Below are 18,598 nucleotides of genomic sequence, written 5' to 3'. Positions count from 1 at the left end.
GACAGCATGGTTAATAAAATCAGTAGAAAAGTTAAATGGCACAAATGAATTACTTTGGTTTTAGATTTCCTATCAGGGAGAAAGGAGAGGATTTCATGTACACAAAAGCAGCTATCTCTTGGGGCTAATACGCAGATGGGACTGAAGGACCAGCCACGGGGAACTGAAGAGGAGGAGTGTCCCGAGGCCCAGCCCCCAAGGTGGCTCACCTGCTACAGAAAGCAGCAATCGGGTCCACACTGGTGACATCCACTTCTTCATCCTCAGCAGCATCAGCCCCTGCAGGACAGACACACAGCAGAGGTGTGAAAGTGCAAAACTGCTTTTCACTCGTGGCTCAATGATTTTCATAAACAGAAATTCAGAAGAAAAGAAGGAGGAGAAGCAAACAATTCACTTATTTAATCATTCAACAAATACGTGCTAATTGCCACCATGTGACAGGCATGGGGCCTACAGTGAAACTGAGAAACTTGGGAACAGTTCTTCAGTAAAAGCCTCATAGTCTAATTGGGAAGACAGACATTAACAGGTTATTTCAATTCAACATAGTAAGTGCTCCAGTAAAAGCTTCACAGAACACAACTAGATAATATCAATACTGTCCAGCACATGCTGCACTCCCCGTGGTCCTGCTAACACACATGAGGTGTGCAAGCTCCCTACTAATACAAAATAGGGACCTAATTCCAGCACCATCAAGGTGATCCGTGGCATTAATTATTCACTGACAGTGCCAACTGGGCAGAATAAGCATTCACACACTGAAACCCCCACTAGAACTAAACCCTGTGTTAGACACCACGGGGATAAAAAGTCAAGTCTTTATTCTCAAGGAATTTCCTACCTGGAAGTTCAGAAGATAGAGAAAAATATCAATGATCACGATCATACGAGAATGCCTATCAGACCTGGCACTCTACTGAGTGCTTCCGGTGAAGAACCTCACCCATTCCCCGTAACCCTAAAGGCTGGCTCTGTTATCACCACTCTTATACGCACGAGGACATTCAGGTTTAAGGAATATGTATTTTTCCCAATACAGTATGGCTCTAGAGCCGAGCTCTTTACCTTCACTTTACTGACAAAGGAGAGACAACACATGACACAGCTGAGACTCAGCATGTGTGGGAGCTCTGCTAAGTGCTACAGGTAAATCCTCAATTAACCATCTGTAATTAATCAGGAAATGCAGAGTGAAATGTTAAGAGAGTGGGTGAATCCTAGTGATAATGCCCACGTAAGCGCTTAGTCAATTAAAAAAAAGGAGACATTTTAGAATAAATGAAGTAAACTCTCAACACAAATTAAGGATGAATACTAAATAAAGCAATCCGTTTTCTTTTGAGAATACTATCTGCAATGAAGAAATATTACCTGTCTGCTCCGGCTCACTCTTATCTTCATCTTCAATATCAAACTCTGATTCCCTTTCCTCGTACTCGACATTTTCATCCAACTCTTTGAAGTCTGGTGCAAAGGCACTCCAATTTTCCTGCGCCACAAACAGAGTACATAGCCGTCTGAGAAAGCAACAGTCTGTGCTCCAGCCATTAATCACGTAAGTGAAAGATCTAAACATGAAAGCAACTTAGAATTCGGAGATCAAATCTGATGGATAATGAAAATCGCGTATCGATAGGTTTTACTAAATTAAGGTATTTCCTACCTTGAATATTCCAAGTTATTATTAACTGTAGTTCTTTCATTTTAAAAAAAACAATGTCATCTTTAATCTTTTTAAGATGTAAAACCAACTCCAACTCCCACTTACTCTTCTTCATTGAAGCAATAATCCAAAACCCAAACCTCCACCCCACACTTCCTGGGTACTGCCCCAAAAGGCAAAGAAGGCACAATGACCAGAGTTCTATACACTTTATAGGCTGCTAATCAACCATTCTTCAAGGTGTTAACAAATATTGCTTTATAACTCAAAAAATGCAGTAAATAAAGAAAATTCTAGGGTCCAACATCTTCAAATCTTTCATATATTATTAGACTGATTATGAGTACACCGATTATAAATATAATGAAAGGTGTTTAAAATAAAACCAAGATGTAAAACAGAAACTGAGCTGGAAAAAAAAAAATGCAAAAGAATAATCTATCTCAGATAAAGAAACAGAAAAATGTAGTAGAAAGTCCACTAGACTTCTCGCTAAAAACAACTAGTAAATTGGCTATTGCCCAAGACCACCCCATCAAAATAAGGCAAATCTAGATGCACTGAACCTATTTAATTAGGTTACAAGATTCATATGCAAGCCCAGCTGGTGTGGCTCAGTGGTTGAGCATCGACCTATGAACCAGGAGGTCAGGGTTCTGTTCCCAGTCGAGGTGCATGCCTGGATTGCTGGCTCGATCCCCAGTAGGGGTGTTCAGGGGGCAGCCGATCAATGACTCTCTCATCACTGATATTTCCATCTATATCTCCCTCTTCCTTACTCTAAAATCAATCAATAAATAAAAAGAACCATATGCAAAAAAGTAAATAAGGCAATTTTTAGTGTACTATTTGTAAAATTCTTTGATTAAAAAAAAAAGGGGGTTTCTAGTTTCAAAGTAATTAAACCAGAAAAATACTTACTACTTGATTTTGCGCCCAGATAGATACCACTCCACTAGAAATAGATGCTATGATGGGTCGAACAGGATGCCACTAAATGTAATAAAGGAAAGAAAAATCAGTTCCAAGAAGGAACCCATGATTGCCTGTGTTACAGAAGCAACAACAGCAACTGCTCATCCTACTCACAGCCACATCCAGCAGGAGCTCGCCTCTTGTCCCGTGGAGGATCTTTACCAGGTTGCCTATGCTCTTCTCCCAAATGTACAGGGCGTGCTGCCGGGCTGACCCTGCCACTATGTATTCCCCATCCCCAGAGAAGCAGCACTTCTTCCACGGGGTCCTGAAGGACAAAGAAAGCACCCAAGGAAAACTAGAACCCCAGCCCAGGTCATGAATCAGCGCACATTCTTCTAGGTTCTGCTACCCACCTATTGACCAAGTCCTGCAGCTTCTGCATAGGTTCAGGCTCTCCATCTCTCCCACAGGTTAAGATTTCCCTGCCATCATAAACTCGGATTATTCGATCTGCCGTGTTAATTAAAAAGCAACTGCAGAAAGGAGAAAAACCACAAGTCAGGAATCTGTTTCCGTTAACATTTTCTATTACAACCTGTTACTTAGGACAGTATCATAAAACATCTAATAAATTGGGGAGAAACTGAGTAAAGACCTAAGTAATGTACTCTAATACTTATGCATCTACCTGTCACATTCCAAACCAAAATTTAATTTGAAGTGAAGATATATTATATGCCTCCTATGTATGCTTGAACCCTGCATGTGCAAACTAACAAACCAATCATCCGTACTGACTGAGATCCAAGACCTGTAAACTGAAACCAGCTTGAATTCCCAAGAATACAGTTAGATCTATATAAATACTTCATTTCTCGAGCCTATTTTATTCAAAATATATTCTTCTTAATGAGTTCATAAACTATTTCAATTTAAAATGTTCCTTTTGTTTTTTACTATTAATAACTTTAGAAACCTGTCTAAAATATATTATTGCACACTCTTCTTCCAGACTTTACTGAGAAACCTTTTCTTAATTAAAGAGAATTTTGAACATGAATGTCCCCTAATCATGTATGGTTTCCTACATGAAATAGGATGACTGTTACCTCTTTTATTGACAACCTATTTTTTCTTGTCTCTGTTGATATGTCTACTTCTAGCTGGATAACCAAACTTACCAGAAAAACATTGGAAATTAAAGGGGTAAACAGGATTGTTTTATGTGAATAAAGCATATGTTTAGTTACTCTGTGAATTCTGTGACATCTATTCTAATTATAATAATAGCTAATCTTTACTCAGTGCTAACCACATGCCAGGCACTGGTTCCAGCACATATCACTCAGATATCCTTTCTGTAAAGGAACTGCCTGATAACCTCCTGATAACGAAGATGTAAATGCTGGTTCAATGCAGTAAAATTAAGAACCAGATATTGATAGTTTCTAATAACCATTTTTTAAAATATTTTTATTGATTTCAGAGAGGAAGGGAAATGGAGAGAGAGATAGAAACATCAACGATGAGAGAGAATCACTGATCGGCTGCCTCGTGCACGCCTCCCAATGGGGGTCGAACATACAACCCAGGCATGTGCCCTGACCAGGAATCAAACCATGACCTCTTAGTTAAAAGGTCGATGAGCCATGCCGGCCGGGCTCTAATAACCATTTTTAAAGTAAACTTTTACAAAATTTTAAGAATAATATACCCCAAAAGTGCGAATCAATGTATTTTTGCATTCCACTCAATTAAAACTGTCCCCAAAAAGACAAGATCTCACCTCCCCTTCCGGGCAAACTCTATTGACTTGATGGCTGTGGTATTGCTTGTTCCAGTTGTTACTCTGAAGGAAGCAACAAGATCTTGAGAATCTGTTTTTAAGACCAAAATCTAAAGTTAAAAAAAAAAAAAAAACAGTTAAAAGTAAGTAGTCGTAACTGACAATAATTGGATCTGGCTTGTTTCTAAAACTGGGAGAGACTAGGTAAAAATATAAACATTTTTATTCTCATGTATTCAACTTTATTAACTGGGATTCTCTTTCACCTCTTGAAATAAAGGACAGTATCTTAATCTATTCTTAAAAGAGAATGTTTGGTGTTAATCAAAATGATCAAAAAGTGGAAGCAACCCAAGTATTCATCAACAGAAGAATGAATAAACAAAATGTACACACATACAATGGAATATCATTCAGCCTTGAAAAGGATGGAAATTCTGGCACATGCTGAGCAGGGATAAATCTTAAGGATATTATGCTAAATGAATTAAGCCAGTCACAAAAAGACAAATACTATATGAGTCCATTTATATGAGGTACCTAGAGTAGCCAAATTCATAAAGATGGAATAATAGTGACCAGGGGCTGAAGGTGGGGTAGGGACGTGGGAGCAGGGAGTAGGGACTTATTATTTAGTGTTTTGCAAGATGAATGGTGGTGATGGGTGCACAATTTGGATGTACTCAATATTCATGAATTATACACTTAATGGTTAAGGTGCTATATTTTATGTTGTATGTACTTTATATGATTTTTACTATAATTTTTAAAAATTGTCACTTTCTAAAGTAGCAATGAAATTATACTAGCCCATGTGTCCTAGTTAAAAAAAAAAAAAAAAAAAAAAAAAAAAAAAGATAATCAAGAAGCCCAATGGAACTACAAACTCTAAGCTTAAAAGTTACCTTAGCACTCATCTAACCTGACTTCTACCAAACTACTGGTTAAGCAAGTCTGAATTATACAATATTTGCAGAACTAAGTATTTTCACCAGCAGTAATGTGACTTTTAAATTTTATAATTTAGAAATGATCGGCCGAAACTGGTTTGGCTCAATGGATAGAGCGTCGGCTTGGGAACTAAAGGGTCCCGGGTTCGATTCCGGTCAAGGGCATGTACCTTGGTTGCGGGCATATCCCCAGTGGGGGGTGTGCAAGAGGCAGCTGATCGATGACTCTCTCTCACTGATGTTTCTAACTCTCTCTCTCCCTTCCTCTCTGTACAAAATCAATAAAAAATATTAAAAAAAAGAAAAGAAAAAAAGAAAGAAAGAAATGATCCTTCCTTAATAGCACCCAGTAAAGGCCCTTCCATCTTTTTCTAGGCCACATAATCTCTGACCACTCTAAACTCAAAGAAGAGAAATTATTAAGCAAGAGAGAAAAATAAGCTGCATGTGCAGGAGGCGTGCTTAGAGTGGGGGTAAAAGAAATTTCAAAGGAAGTAGCACAAGCACACGTGAAACGAGCCAAAGCACAGGATGACTGAGGGGTGTTAGGCTGGATCCTAGGCTTACCTTGCCTTTTGCATTTCCTGTGTAGATATATTCCCCTCGCCTATCAAAAGATGCAACCACGTTCAAGTCCGAGTCATCGTCTACCGGTAGAACAACATGTTTGGAATCTGAAAGGGTCAACATGACAGGAGCAGATTTCATGGGACACACGAGAACCTTGTTCCTGTTTAAAAATATGAATAGTACATTGGCTGTTGCTTTGGTATCAGAAGGTTGATACCCTCACCTACTCTTCTAGCCCAAGCACACTGAATAGGTATAGTGAAAGCCTAAAAATCTAACTATGTAATAATAGAGAAATGACTGAATAAAGTTATGGAATCCTACCTTGACAAAATAAAATGTAATAACTAAAAATAAAAATGTAGCAAACTAGTAAAATATGTATAAAATTAAGTAAAATATTAAAACCATGTAAAAATAATATTTATGGACACGTAACATGCATATCTGCAATTTGTGAGCGATAAAGCTTTATATAACAGCCTTTGTACGTAAAGAGAACTTGACTAAAAGAGAACCCAGAGAATGTCTGGGTAACGGAATGATCAGGTAATTCTTTTTTAAGTGCAGTTTAATACTGGATGATTTCTTCTACTACAGAAATCCAAAAATGGGAAGTGGGAAGGGCAGGTCAAGGACTAGTTGTTATACTTATTCCTATCTTTGTCCATTTCCAAAGTCCTATGTTTGGCCAGCATTTCACTATACAACACTCTCCTTAAAATATATTTAGTAGAGCCAACCTATTCAGGAAGACTTTTTTATGTGGAAGGTCTAGGGATGTGTGAATTTGCTTTCCAAAACCTTAAACTGAAATTGCCATGAGCCTGGAGCTAATCCATGTAAAATTAGACCCCACCGCAGGAAGAACAGCTCAGACTGAACGTACTGATCTCTCGGATGATACTGGACTTTTAAGATGGGTGAAGGGAACCGAAACCTCTGGTCGCAGTCTCCTGAGAGAACATCCCACTGTGACACTATGTTATCAGTGGACGCACTCACGAGCTTATGGCCATCTCGACTCCAGCTGAGAAGGAAAAAAAGAGTAAGTTAGCACATGTTGTAAGGTAAAGTGTATCAAACCACTCTTAACAGACAAAAACGCTTGAGTCATATATATTGCCCTAATTGCACAGGTCAATATTTCTTTTTTTTAAATATATATTCAAATCTACAACAAGCTTTCCCAACTAAGCAATAAATAAGAATGTTTTTGTGACATTTTCATATCTAGTAACCGAAGCACTTAACAATTCAAGGTAACACTACAAGTGGCTCTGTAAAAAACATGCATTTACTAGTCTACAATCAGTGAACCCTTTAGTGCTGATTTAACAAAAAACAGGTTATTTTCTTAGGGGAGGAGAGGGAGTATCTGAGTTTTCTGATTGCTCCTGCAGTAGCACCTTCAGAGCTTAAACAAATAATAAAGTATCTGTTATCCTATCTAATAAAATAATAATATGCAAATTAACCATCACTCTGCTACGCCCACAAGCCATGCCCACCAACCAATCAGGAGTGATTATGCATATTAACCCAACCAAGATGGCTGCAGCCATGGAGAGAGCAGAAGGGAAGCTTGGGTTTCCCTGGCGAAGGAGGAAGCCAAGCTTTCCGCACATCCTGGCTGGCCCAGGCCTCCACTTAATGCTACAAAATTTCAATTATAGAAGATAAATCCCAAGAAAAATGGCAATTTATATACCTTTCTAAACTTCAATCTCCTCACCTGTAACACAGGAACAATAATAGTTACTAGCCATAGGAGACCGTTGAATTAAAATCTATATATAAAAGGCTAAGCAGGGCCAGTAGGTATGACATACAATGACCACCAGAGGGCAGATGCTCAACACAGGAGCTGCCAAGCAACAGCAACTTTGCAGAGTGCCCTCTCGCACTCAGGGACCCCTCAAGGGATGATGGACTGCCGTTTTGACCCGAACCCACAGTCCAGGCCGAGGGACCCTGCTCACTCCATAGACGCCCTTTGAGCCCCAGTGCCACCCTAGATGCAATTGGTCAGGGAAGGGCCGTGGGAGGTTGGCTCCAGGGCACGTCCGGCCAGTCTCGACCAGTCCCTCCCCACTGGCCACCTTTTAATTAATTTCCTTCCAATGTGCACAATCAGGCCTCTCGTATCTTAATAAAGCTGTTAAAAATGAGTCTTTATATGAAAACAAAACAATAAAAAAGAAATGAAAAGCAATGGAGCTGGAAGGGACATAAGAGATCACCCAGGCTGGTGATGTTTGTATATTATCACTTTGTATATTAGCGAAAAGTCTTGCCCCAAAACACCAGTTCATTAGTGGCCAAAACTAGACTGGGATTCAGGCCTCCCCCCAGCCCAGGACTTTACAATACTTCTGCTGCTTCTACTTAGACAAAAGGAAATATGTTACTGCTTAGTAAATTTAGATTTGATTAGGAGCTTTTTTTGGCCCCAAGTTCATTTAAAAGAAGTGCTGTGCCAAAATAAAATTTCCTAAATAGTCATCTCAGAAAGTAATGAAGTAATCAATAGGAATTTATATTAAATCAGAGTTCAACTCAAATTATCTGACAGAAAGCCGTAATAACTATACAGTTCAATGAAGAAATGGACATGCTTTGGATAACTAAAATTGCTGGAATCAAGAACCTGGATAAGGCTGGACTAGATGACTTCCAAGCTTTTCTCCTACCCAAGATTTTTTGTTTTTAATGAAACATCTTTATCACAAACATTATGACAGCTACAAACAGTAAATATCTCTTCAGTACTGAAATATTCTCAGACAGAGCTTTCTACAAATCCATATATTACACTAAATTTCTCATTACAAAGGGACTTGAAGGACAACATGGGTTCAAGGACAACATCAGCTGTGAGGAATTACATTACTAGTGGCTGGATTAGTAATATTAAATATTAAAATGTCTACAATAAGATTGCCAATTACACAGTCATCATTCATCCCCCTACTTTAACTCATATTAAACATAGTAATGTTAAAATTCCTTACCATAAAGAACAGACTGGATGGATATGGGCACTAATTATCTTAGCAATGCCTCTTGTCAAAAAATCCCAGATGACAATTCGGCCATCATTACAGCCAACTGCAAGCAGTGTGCCCCACCTGTTAAAGGTGCAAGTCAGGGCCATGCTGATACAATCCAAAGTTCCATCAGCTTCCTAAAAATTAAAATGAACACAAGAATACAGACAATAATACCGAGATGTGCAAATTAGTTTGTAAAGGTTCTCTACTATCTATAGACACTTCTCCTGAATTTAAATCATGCTGTACACCACAATAATCTCTACTTACGTTCTTGTATCAATTAAATGAAGAAAGAAAAAAAAGCTGACAGAATTTTTGGAAACAGGTGTGGATCAATCCTTTACACTACCACTGTAGCTTTGTACACACACTCTGGAGGTCAGTTAGGTCAAATATAACAAGATTCATTGAAAGAGTCATCCCACTGACCCAGTAATCATATTTTTTAATTTATCCCAAGAAAAATAATTTAAAACAAGAACCCTAGAACAGCCTATATGTATAACATTAGAAAAGCCAAATAAATTATATTATATTAATATCTAGCTATTTAAAATAATCATTGCTACAATGAAATATATTCCAAGTATTACACAAAACATTTTTACATTTAAAAAAATAAAGCACACTTAGAGCATACAAATTGATTTATTACTATGTAAAAAACACTGATCAAAACTAGAAAAAAATCTATATACAGGTCATGGTGCTGTTTGCGATCCTTTAATCAGTCATTTTTAATTTAAAGGGAAAGTAACTATAATATTTACATTATGGTGAGATTTCCAGCCAACTGCCTACCTGCCTCCCCCACTCAAAATTGAACATTTAGTTCCTTATTATAGCAAAAGATATATCATCACATTTAATACTTGTCAAAAAAAAGAAAAAAAAAGATCAAGGTGCATTTCCCACTCAAACACAAGAGCTAGCGAGTTATCATGTTCCTAAGAATCACAATACTGTACTCTTACCTCTGGATAATTCTGCCCAAAGGACTCTGCAACAAAGCAAAGAAAGAGATTTGATGGAACACATGTGACATACCACGGATCCTACAGCTCATGAATGGTGTGTAGCAGTGACCTGCAAAATGTGGATGGAGAACTGAAGCCCTTTCCTATTTTCATTATATCAAGAGGATACTTGCTTTTTTAATCCCCGTTATCTCATGTCTATAGATGAGTTCTCCTGAGGCTGTATGACCTATGATATTGCAACAGAGTGAATGCAGAAGCAGATGTAAGACAACTGCCAGCTTCTATTTAGGCAAACTTTACAGAGATTTGTAAAAATGTAAAACAATGCCACTCTTCTCACTAAATTTTATTTTGTTGTAAAGTAGCTATTTTCCATAAAAATATGTTATTTATGTAAACATGTAATGATGTTATTATGCTTATTTTTAAATAACAAACTTTTAAAAATCAAATCAGTCAAATTATCTTAAGTCCCAACTATTCTCTAAAATCTTTGTTAACAACAGCCACCAGCAGTGATCATTCCCCTTATTAATAGCATTTAGGTTGTAACATAATCTGGCAGTTGGTTAAGCACATTAAGCAAACAACATTTTGGTACAAAAATCCCTGACTGCTTTTTCTTTATTAAATTTGGTTTTGGTATTTAAACATTAGTAGTAATAAACATTTCAAGCTATATATATGAGACCACTTGCTAGTCAAAAGTTTAATTTCAGCCCTAGCTGGTCTGCCCCAGTGGATAGAGTGTCAGCCTGCAGACTGGACGGTCCTGGGTTCAATTCCAATCAAGGGCACATGCCTGGGTTGCAGGCTGGATCCCCAGAAGAAGGTGTCCAGGGGGCAATGATTCTCTTTCATCCTTGATGTTTCTATCTCTCTCCCTTCTCCCTTCCACTCTGAAATCAATAAAAATATATTTTTAAAAGTTTAATTTCAGCAGCAGCACCATCTTTGCCAGTATTTACTTAGATTTTATTACAAGGGTTTTTAAACTATACACTGAGAACTACAGGTTCAAGAAAGCTGCTTTACATGTAAGGCATCCAAATAAGATTTTATTTAAAAAAGAAGCCATCTGCTCTAATTAAAAACAATAAGAGTCTGGCCCCTGGCTGGTGTGGTCCTCGGTTGGTTGGACATAGTCCTGTGCACCAGAAAGGTCACCACTGCAGGTTCAGTCCCTGGTCAGGGACAACAGACAGATGTTTCTCTCTCACAATGAAATTTCTTTTTTTCTCTCCCTCTTCCTCCCCCCTCTCCCTCTAATTTAAAAAAAAAAAAAAAAAAAAAAGTCTGAAAACCACTTTAATTTTGTCCTTTAAAAAAATTAATAGAAAGTCCCATCTGTAACTGCGAAATGCGACAACAAAATAGATCACAAACGAAAGAAATGGAGGACAAAAAGCGTCTGGATATAGAGTTCAAATCTACGCTTATAAGGTTTTTCAAGAATTTCCTAGAAAAGATGGATAAGGCCTATGAGGATATGAAAAGAGATCAACTAGAATTAATAAGGAGTCAACAAGAAATGATAAGGGATCAACAAGAAATAAAGAATACATTGTCTGAAATAAAAAATATTCTACAGAGTCCTAAAAACAGAAGGGAAGATCGCAAGAATCAAGTCAAAGATTTGGAACATAAAGAGCCAGAAGACACTCCTCCACAGAAGCTAGAAGGCAAGAGAATCCAGAAAATTGAAGATAATGTAAGAAACCTCTGGGACAACTTCAAGCGAACCAACATCAGAATTATGGGGGTTCCAGAAGATGAGAGAGAGCAAGATATCGAAAACATACTGAAAGAAATAGTGACAGAAAACTTCCCCCACCTGGTGAAAGAATTTGACTTACAAGTCCAGGAAGCGCACAGAACTCCAAACAAAAGGAATCCAAAGAGGACCACACCAAGACACATCATTATTAAAATTCCAAGAGCAAAAGATAAAGAGAGAATACTAAAAGAAGCAAGAGCAAAGAAGGTAGTAACTTATAAAGGAGCACCTATACGATTGTCAGCTGACTTCTCAACAGAAACCATGCAGGCCAGAAGGGAATGGCAAGAAATATTCAAGGTGATGAATAGCAAGAACCTACAGCCAAAAATAAGCTACCCAGCAAAGCTATCACTCAGAATCGAAGGCCAGATAAAGAGCTTCACTAATAAAAAAAAGCTAAAGGAGTTCATCACCACCAAACCAGAATTATATGAATTGCTGAAGGGGGTTCTTTCAGAAGAGAAAGTAAACAAAGATAAAAATTATGAACAACAAATACGTAATTATCAACAAGTGAATCTAAAAACCAAGGAAATTAAAAAAATCTGATGAACAATATTAACTGTTGAATATAATAGAATCAGAGGTATGGAAGGGGAGTGAACTGACGATTCTTGGGGAAAAGGGGAGAGGGGGGCGTGGGAAGAGACTGAACATAAACTGTGCACCTATGGATGAGGACAATGGGGAGAGGGGAAAGGGCAGAGGGTGGGGTGGGAACCTGGTGGAGGAGAGCAATGGTGGGGGGGGGGAGGAACATTTGTAATAATATGAAAAATAAAAACTTATTAAAAAATAAATAAATAAATAAATAAATAAAGTGAAAAAAAAATTAATAGAAAACATCAAAAAAACACAGGCCCCCATAGTTAAGAAAACCAAAAGAAAGATGAAATTCAAGGTAACTAATTGTCAAAAAGGGTAATTTTCTTGATTTATCTAATGTGCATACATTATTATGTGATTTGCTTCTTTAACAATATATACATTTTCCCAAATCAATAATATAGCTTTATGTCCACATGGTTGAGAACAAATAAAATTTTATTTAAAAATTAAAACCAAGCCTGGCCAGCGTGGCCCAGAGGTTGAGCATCAACCTATGAACCAGGAGGTGACAGTTAGATTCCCAGTCAGGGCACATGCTCAGGTTATGGGCTCCATCCCCAGTGTGGGGTGTGCAGGAGACAACCAATCAATGATTCTCTCTCATATTTAATGTTTCTTTCTCTCTCTCTCCCTTCCTCTCTGAAATCAATTAAAAATAATAATAAAAATTAAAAACAAAACAAATCTAAAAACATAACCTAAAAACATACAGCACTCAGGAAGGAACCGAGTGTGACTTGGGCTGTGTTGGGAGGAGGGGAAGCCACACAAAAGAAATCTGAGAGAATCCAGAACCCAGGACCATTTTAATGCATGATTACCTTGCATTAAAACACGTTACCTCTGATTTTGTATTTTTATGTTTTGGGTGGGTTTCTTTTTTTTGAGGTTCATCCTGGTAAACGGGTATAATAGGAGTTTAAAGGAACACAAAGAGAAAGTGAACACAAAAAGACTAAGCTAGTTTGGGACACTTTGGTTAAAGAGTCGGAGCAAGAATGCCATCGTGCAGGGTTAGGAGAGCACAAGGCCTTTCCTCAGAACGCTCAGGACCACTTTTATAGTCTCCATCCTCCCTCCAGCTACCATTTTCTGTCACCATGGCACTCCTTAGGCCTGGTTAAAGACCATTAGGGGGGGAAATGCCCAAAGACATGAATGCCAAAGAGAAATAAACCCAGGTCAAACCCTTCTCTTCCTACCAGGACCCTTTTTCCAAACTGCCTTTGGGCTACAGGCCTTCCCAGCCCCTTCCTCCCAGTCTCCTGATATTCACCAAGGCATGTGGGGTGAGTTCATTAAGTATGTGACCAAATATATAGGCTTATTTTTAAGTTGATCATTTTGTATGATCCATGAATGACGTTATAAATACCCAAATGACCCTTGGCAGGAAAAAGGTTCCCCACCCCTAAGTGCTGACCATCCCCTCCTTAAAGACTTATCATGACTAAAATTTCATGGCCTTTTCCTCTCAATGTTCCTATAATTTCCTACTTGCCAACCAATTCTTCCCGATTGTAGCAATTAGGTCCAGAGTAACAGTTTCCATCCTGCTTCCTCAATCTAACAAGTGATGACTGAGCTGGTGGCATTTCTTTTAGAGAAATGCAACTTGCAGGTGTCTAGATCACTGAACCCACTACACCCACGCCAATCCAATGCCATCATTATCATAATCACATTTCCTAGGCTCCAGTCTTGCCTCCCTCAACACTTCATAAAGTTGCCACAATCAACTTTGTAAGCCTCAAATCTCATTTCACTTACTGCTAAAAAATATCCTTTGCTAAACAATATATAAAACTCCTAAGAATCATTTTTAAAAATATATTTTTATTGAGTTTATTTAATTCAGAGAGGAAGGGAGAGAGAGATAGAAACATCAGTGATGAGAGAGAATCTTCCTGCACGCCCCACACTGGGGATCAAGCTGAAACCTGGGCACATGCCCTGACCGGGAATCAAACGGAGACCTCCAGATTCATAGGTAAACGATCAATCACTGAGCAACACCGGCCGGGCCTAAGAATAATTTAAAAAAGCAATTTCAATCTGGTCTCAGCCAATATTTTCCTGTTTATCTTTGCCTACCTCTCCATCAGCACTTAGTTTAGAACCTTATATAGCCTACCCTAAGCACCAGCTATAAACTACTCACCATTTCCTGAACATATGGCACATATTTTACCACCACTGATCTCTGCGCTGGTAATTACCTCTCCAACTGTCCCTCTGGAAAAATCCTACTTCATATTTACTGTCTCAGTTAAAAGGCACTTCCTCTTGTAAAATCATCCCCAAATTTTATTGACAGCTCCAACAATGCAGAATTGATTATTCTTTCAGCTGGTTCCATATTATACACAGTTATCTTCTCCTAGGTCTATATATTTATCTAGGGCAAAGGCTGTCTTATTTCAATGTTTTTCAAAAAATGTTTATCATAAATGGATAAATCAACTAATGAGTCACAATTTTTTAATAGATTAGCAGATACCAGAGGACACTTACAATTAACAAGGATTAAGTATAATTTTGAAAAACTTTGTTAAATATATATATAAGTCTAAATAATGGGTTGTGTTAGAAAATACATGTTTATTGTGTGTTGTGAGAAAAGTTTGAAAAATTCATGTAACTTTGTATCTCCAGTGTATACTGCCAGACACACCTCAAAGGCTCAAAAAGTGGTTGCAGAGTTAGTATCTTTTTTTTTTAATTGATTTTGTACAGAGAGAAAGGGAGATACAGAGTTAGAAACATCGATGAGAGAGAGTCATTGATCAGCTGCCTCCTGCACACCCCCCACTGGGGATATTGCCCGCAACCAAGGTACATGCCCTTGACCGGAATCGAACCCGGGACCCTTCAGTCCCCAAGCCACTGAGCCAAACCGGTTTCGGCCAGATTTAGTATCTTGAGTGTCCATATTAAGAACACATTGTCATCCATTTCCTATATCTGACCAGATGTCCTTTAGCATGCTCCCACAATCACATCATTTCTGCTCCTTTCCCTTTTTCTCTGTAACACCAACTTTCCTGCTTTAAAACTCAGTCACCACCATAGAGATTTGTACCTTTTGGACCCTGCCTTTTTTGTTTTGTTAATCCTCACCCAAGGATACTTTTTTCCATAGATTTTTGGAGGAGAAGGAGAAAAGGGGGGAGGAGGGGGGGAGGAGGAGGAGGAGGGGGAGGAGGAGGGGGAGGAGGAGGAGGAGGAGGAGGAGGGGGAGGAGGAGGAGGAGGAGGAGGAGGAGGAGGAGGAGGGGGAGGAGGGGGAGGAGGAGGAGGAGGAGAAGAAGAAGAAGAAGAAGAAGAAGAAGAAGAAGAAGAAGAAGAAGAAGAAGAAGAAGAAAGAGAGAGAGAGAAATATACATGTGAGAGAGAACACAGTGGCCAGTTGCCTCCCACACACTCTAATCATTGAACCACACCAGCCAGGGCAGACCCAGCCTTCTTTTATTTTCATATATATATATATATATATATATATATATATATACATACATACACACACACACACACACACACACACACACACATATACTTTTTTTTATTATTTTTTTTTTTTTAACAGAGAGGAAGGGAGAAGGAAAGAGAATTTGAAACATTGACGGGAGGAAAACATCAATCAGCTGCCTCCTGCACACCCCTACTGGGGATGTGCCCACAGCCAAGGTACATGCCCTTGACCGGAATCGAACCTGGGACCTTTCAGTCCACAGGCCGACGCTCTATCCACTGAGCCACACCGGTTAGGGCCCAGCCTTCTTTTAAATTGCATAACCTTCCAATATTAACTATTCCTTCCTAGGTTTCACCCTCAGGAATTTTCTGTATTTAAAACACACAACAAACAAAAACAACCACTTTCCCATGTGCTATCTCTGAAGGTAATAGCCTATCATATTTTAGTTTTTAAAACTAAGGGTCAACTCTTTCCTTCCATTTTGTCTCCCCCACCTTCCTAAAATCATGGTAAGTTGGTTCCTGCTGCTCAGGTTGCCGAGGGGTCCCCAAGCTGCTTAAGGACTAAACAGAGCAGCCCTTTTCCAACTCTCAGCCTCAAATGCGCTACAACTGGCTTCTCTGTATGGATAAATATGTGGAAAGCACTTAAAAATATGCCTAGCTCGCAGTAAGTACTATAATATAACTGTTAGTTAACTTTTTATCATCACTTATTTCTCTTCCTAGCCCCTAAATATAGGTAATTGTCCAAGATTCTGTCCTTGTCAGTTTTCTCTTCTGCCCTCTCACTTACTTCCCTGGTCTCATCTACTCGCAAGGTTTCAATGAGCCCACCTGTAGGAAGATGACAAATCCCTCTCATAGATGCTACCCTATCTCCTGGACCAAAGATCCACACTCAACATGCAAATGCTGCCTTTTACCAATATCCTTAAGTTATCAGCAATACCACTATTGGCTCCCATCATTCTTCACTGTCTCTCCTCCCCTTCAGCACCACACGGCCATAAGCCACTGATTCTCACATTCTATCAGCTCTGCTTCCCGGATACCTCTTCTTTCCGTTTCTAGCTCAGGCCTTCTATATCCCTCACCTACTTTAGCCCTGCAATCTGATTTTACACCCTCCAAGACTCAACTAAGCAATGCTGTCAGATAAATCTTAAAAAGAAATCCGACGCTTTGAGTTACTTACCAGGTCAAAACCCTCCAATGGACCTGCCATACCTTCCTTAGAGAGCTCAGACTTTCCAGCTGGGCCTTCAAGAGCCTCCACAAAACTGGGGGCACCAACCCCATCTCCTGACCTTCTTTTGACTCACAGAACCCACAACCTGGTCCAGCAGCCTAGTTCTTCAGGCCTTCTCTTGCTGATGTCTTCAATCCCACCTTCCTAGGAAGCTCTCCTCCCCATTCCGTCATATTTCAGTCTGCCAATGTTTTACTGATCTTAAATGTCCACACAAAACTCCCAAGTCCTCCGCAGGCTTTTTGTTCACAATAACCTTTCTTCCCCTGCCCAAAGGCATTCGTTCCTATTTCTTAAGAATCTTTGTAGCCCCTTTATACAATCAAAACCACCTTCTGATTTAAACAAATAAATAATATATATATATATATATATATATATATATATATATATATAATTTTTTTATTTTATTTTTTTTTATTTTTTTTGGACAGAGAGGAAGGGAGAGGGATAGAGAGTTAGAATCATCGATGAGAGAGAAACATCCATCAGCTGCCTCCTGCACACCCCCTACTGGGGATGTGCCCGCAACCAAGGTACATGCCCTTGACTGGAATCGAACCTGGGACCTTTCAGTCCACAGGCCGAGGCTCTATCCACTGAGCCAAACCGGTTTCTTCTTTTCCTTCTTTTTTTTTTTTTTTTTTAAAGAGAAATATATCCATAAAGACAGCAACTCGTTTTAGTTCTGGAAACTCAGACATCCCTAGGCTACCATGCTAAACACATAATGAAAGCCTCCAGTTTTTAAACAACTTGGGTGAGGGGAAGAGAGGAAATGGTTCAACATCAGGGGGACAAAAGGCAACCACCTCGGTAGTTCACACCTTAGTGTACATCACACCGTCCCTGGCAGCTGCGGGGCTCAAATAGGAAGTCAGGATAACTGGGTTCCAGGGCCAACTGTGCCATTGACTTGTTTCTACAAAAAGATGTAACCTGTCCAGACACCCAACCCCCTGACAAGTCTTCAGAGCTTCACCTCAAGCCTCACTTTCCTCCGACTCCTTCTTCTCCAGTTACTCTGGTCCTGCCCGTTCTGAGGCACTGCAGCACCTGTGGTTCTTGTCATCGCAACTAAGTCACAAACTGCCCCTCTCACTCCAAAACTAGCGAGAGAGTAGCCTCTGGAAAGGCAATGCATTCCGCCTGGGCAGAAGCCGGGCTTCTTCTTCCTCCTCCTCCTCCTCCTCCTCTTCCTCCTCCTCCTCCTGCTGCTGCTGCTGCTGCACATCAGGAGCGCCCGGGGACCCACAGCAGAACTAGGTACCGCAGGTTGCAGCCTGAATCCCCTCCCGCCCCGGCTCCCTCTCTTCCAGGACCAAAGGATTCTTCTCCAAGCCGCAGCCATAGCCTTCCTTACCGAGCAACTCGAGGTTCATCCCTGAGAACTCTGGACGCCTGATCTCAGCTCCAGCGACGACGCCTTCCCCCCGCCGGCTTCCAAGACTGCGTCTAAAAGGGGGGGCGCTGGTACGAGCCCGGCGCTGGCTCCCGAGACTTTCTGGTTTCGAAGACCCTTCGGCTTCCGCTTTCTTCCCCCCGCCTTCCC

The 18,598-nt window shown here is 39.6% G+C and overlaps 1 protein-coding gene across 2 annotated transcripts in view; it reads right to left on the bottom strand.

Annotated features, from left to right (window-relative positions):
• Positions 1-18,598, bottom strand: part of RBBP5 (RB binding protein 5, histone lysine methyltransferase complex subunit) — a 27,632-nt gene extending 9,034 nt beyond the window's left edge. For both annotated transcript variants that reach the window (XM_084866140.1, XM_084866139.1), the window contains exons 1-11: positions 18,410-18,598; positions 9,924-9,949; positions 8,908-9,080; positions 6,783-6,923; positions 5,891-6,053; positions 4,374-4,483; positions 3,001-3,120; positions 2,759-2,912; positions 2,591-2,662; positions 1,378-1,495; positions 210-279 (exon numbers count right to left, since the gene is read on the bottom strand). In XM_084866140.1, the coding sequence (XP_084722266.1) occupies positions 210-279; positions 1,378-1,495; positions 2,591-2,662; positions 2,759-2,912; positions 3,001-3,120; positions 4,374-4,483; positions 5,891-6,053; positions 6,783-6,923; positions 8,908-9,080; positions 9,924-9,949; positions 18,410-18,428 (1,166 nt within the window). In that variant the 5' untranslated portion in view covers positions 18,429-18,598. The remainder of the gene's footprint in view (positions 1-209; positions 280-1,377; positions 1,496-2,590; positions 2,663-2,758; positions 2,913-3,000; positions 3,121-4,373; positions 4,484-5,890; positions 6,054-6,782; positions 6,924-8,907; positions 9,081-9,923; positions 9,950-18,409) is intronic.

The sequence above is a fragment of the Pipistrellus hanaki genome (genome assembly GCF_964339955.1).
Source record: "Pipistrellus hanaki genome assembly, chromosome: 18".
NCBI classification, from domain to species: Eukaryota; Metazoa; Chordata; class Mammalia; order Chiroptera; family Vespertilionidae; genus Pipistrellus; species Pipistrellus hanaki.
Note: the sequence above shows the minus strand (reverse complement) of the source record. Positions and strands in the feature narration are given on the sequence as shown.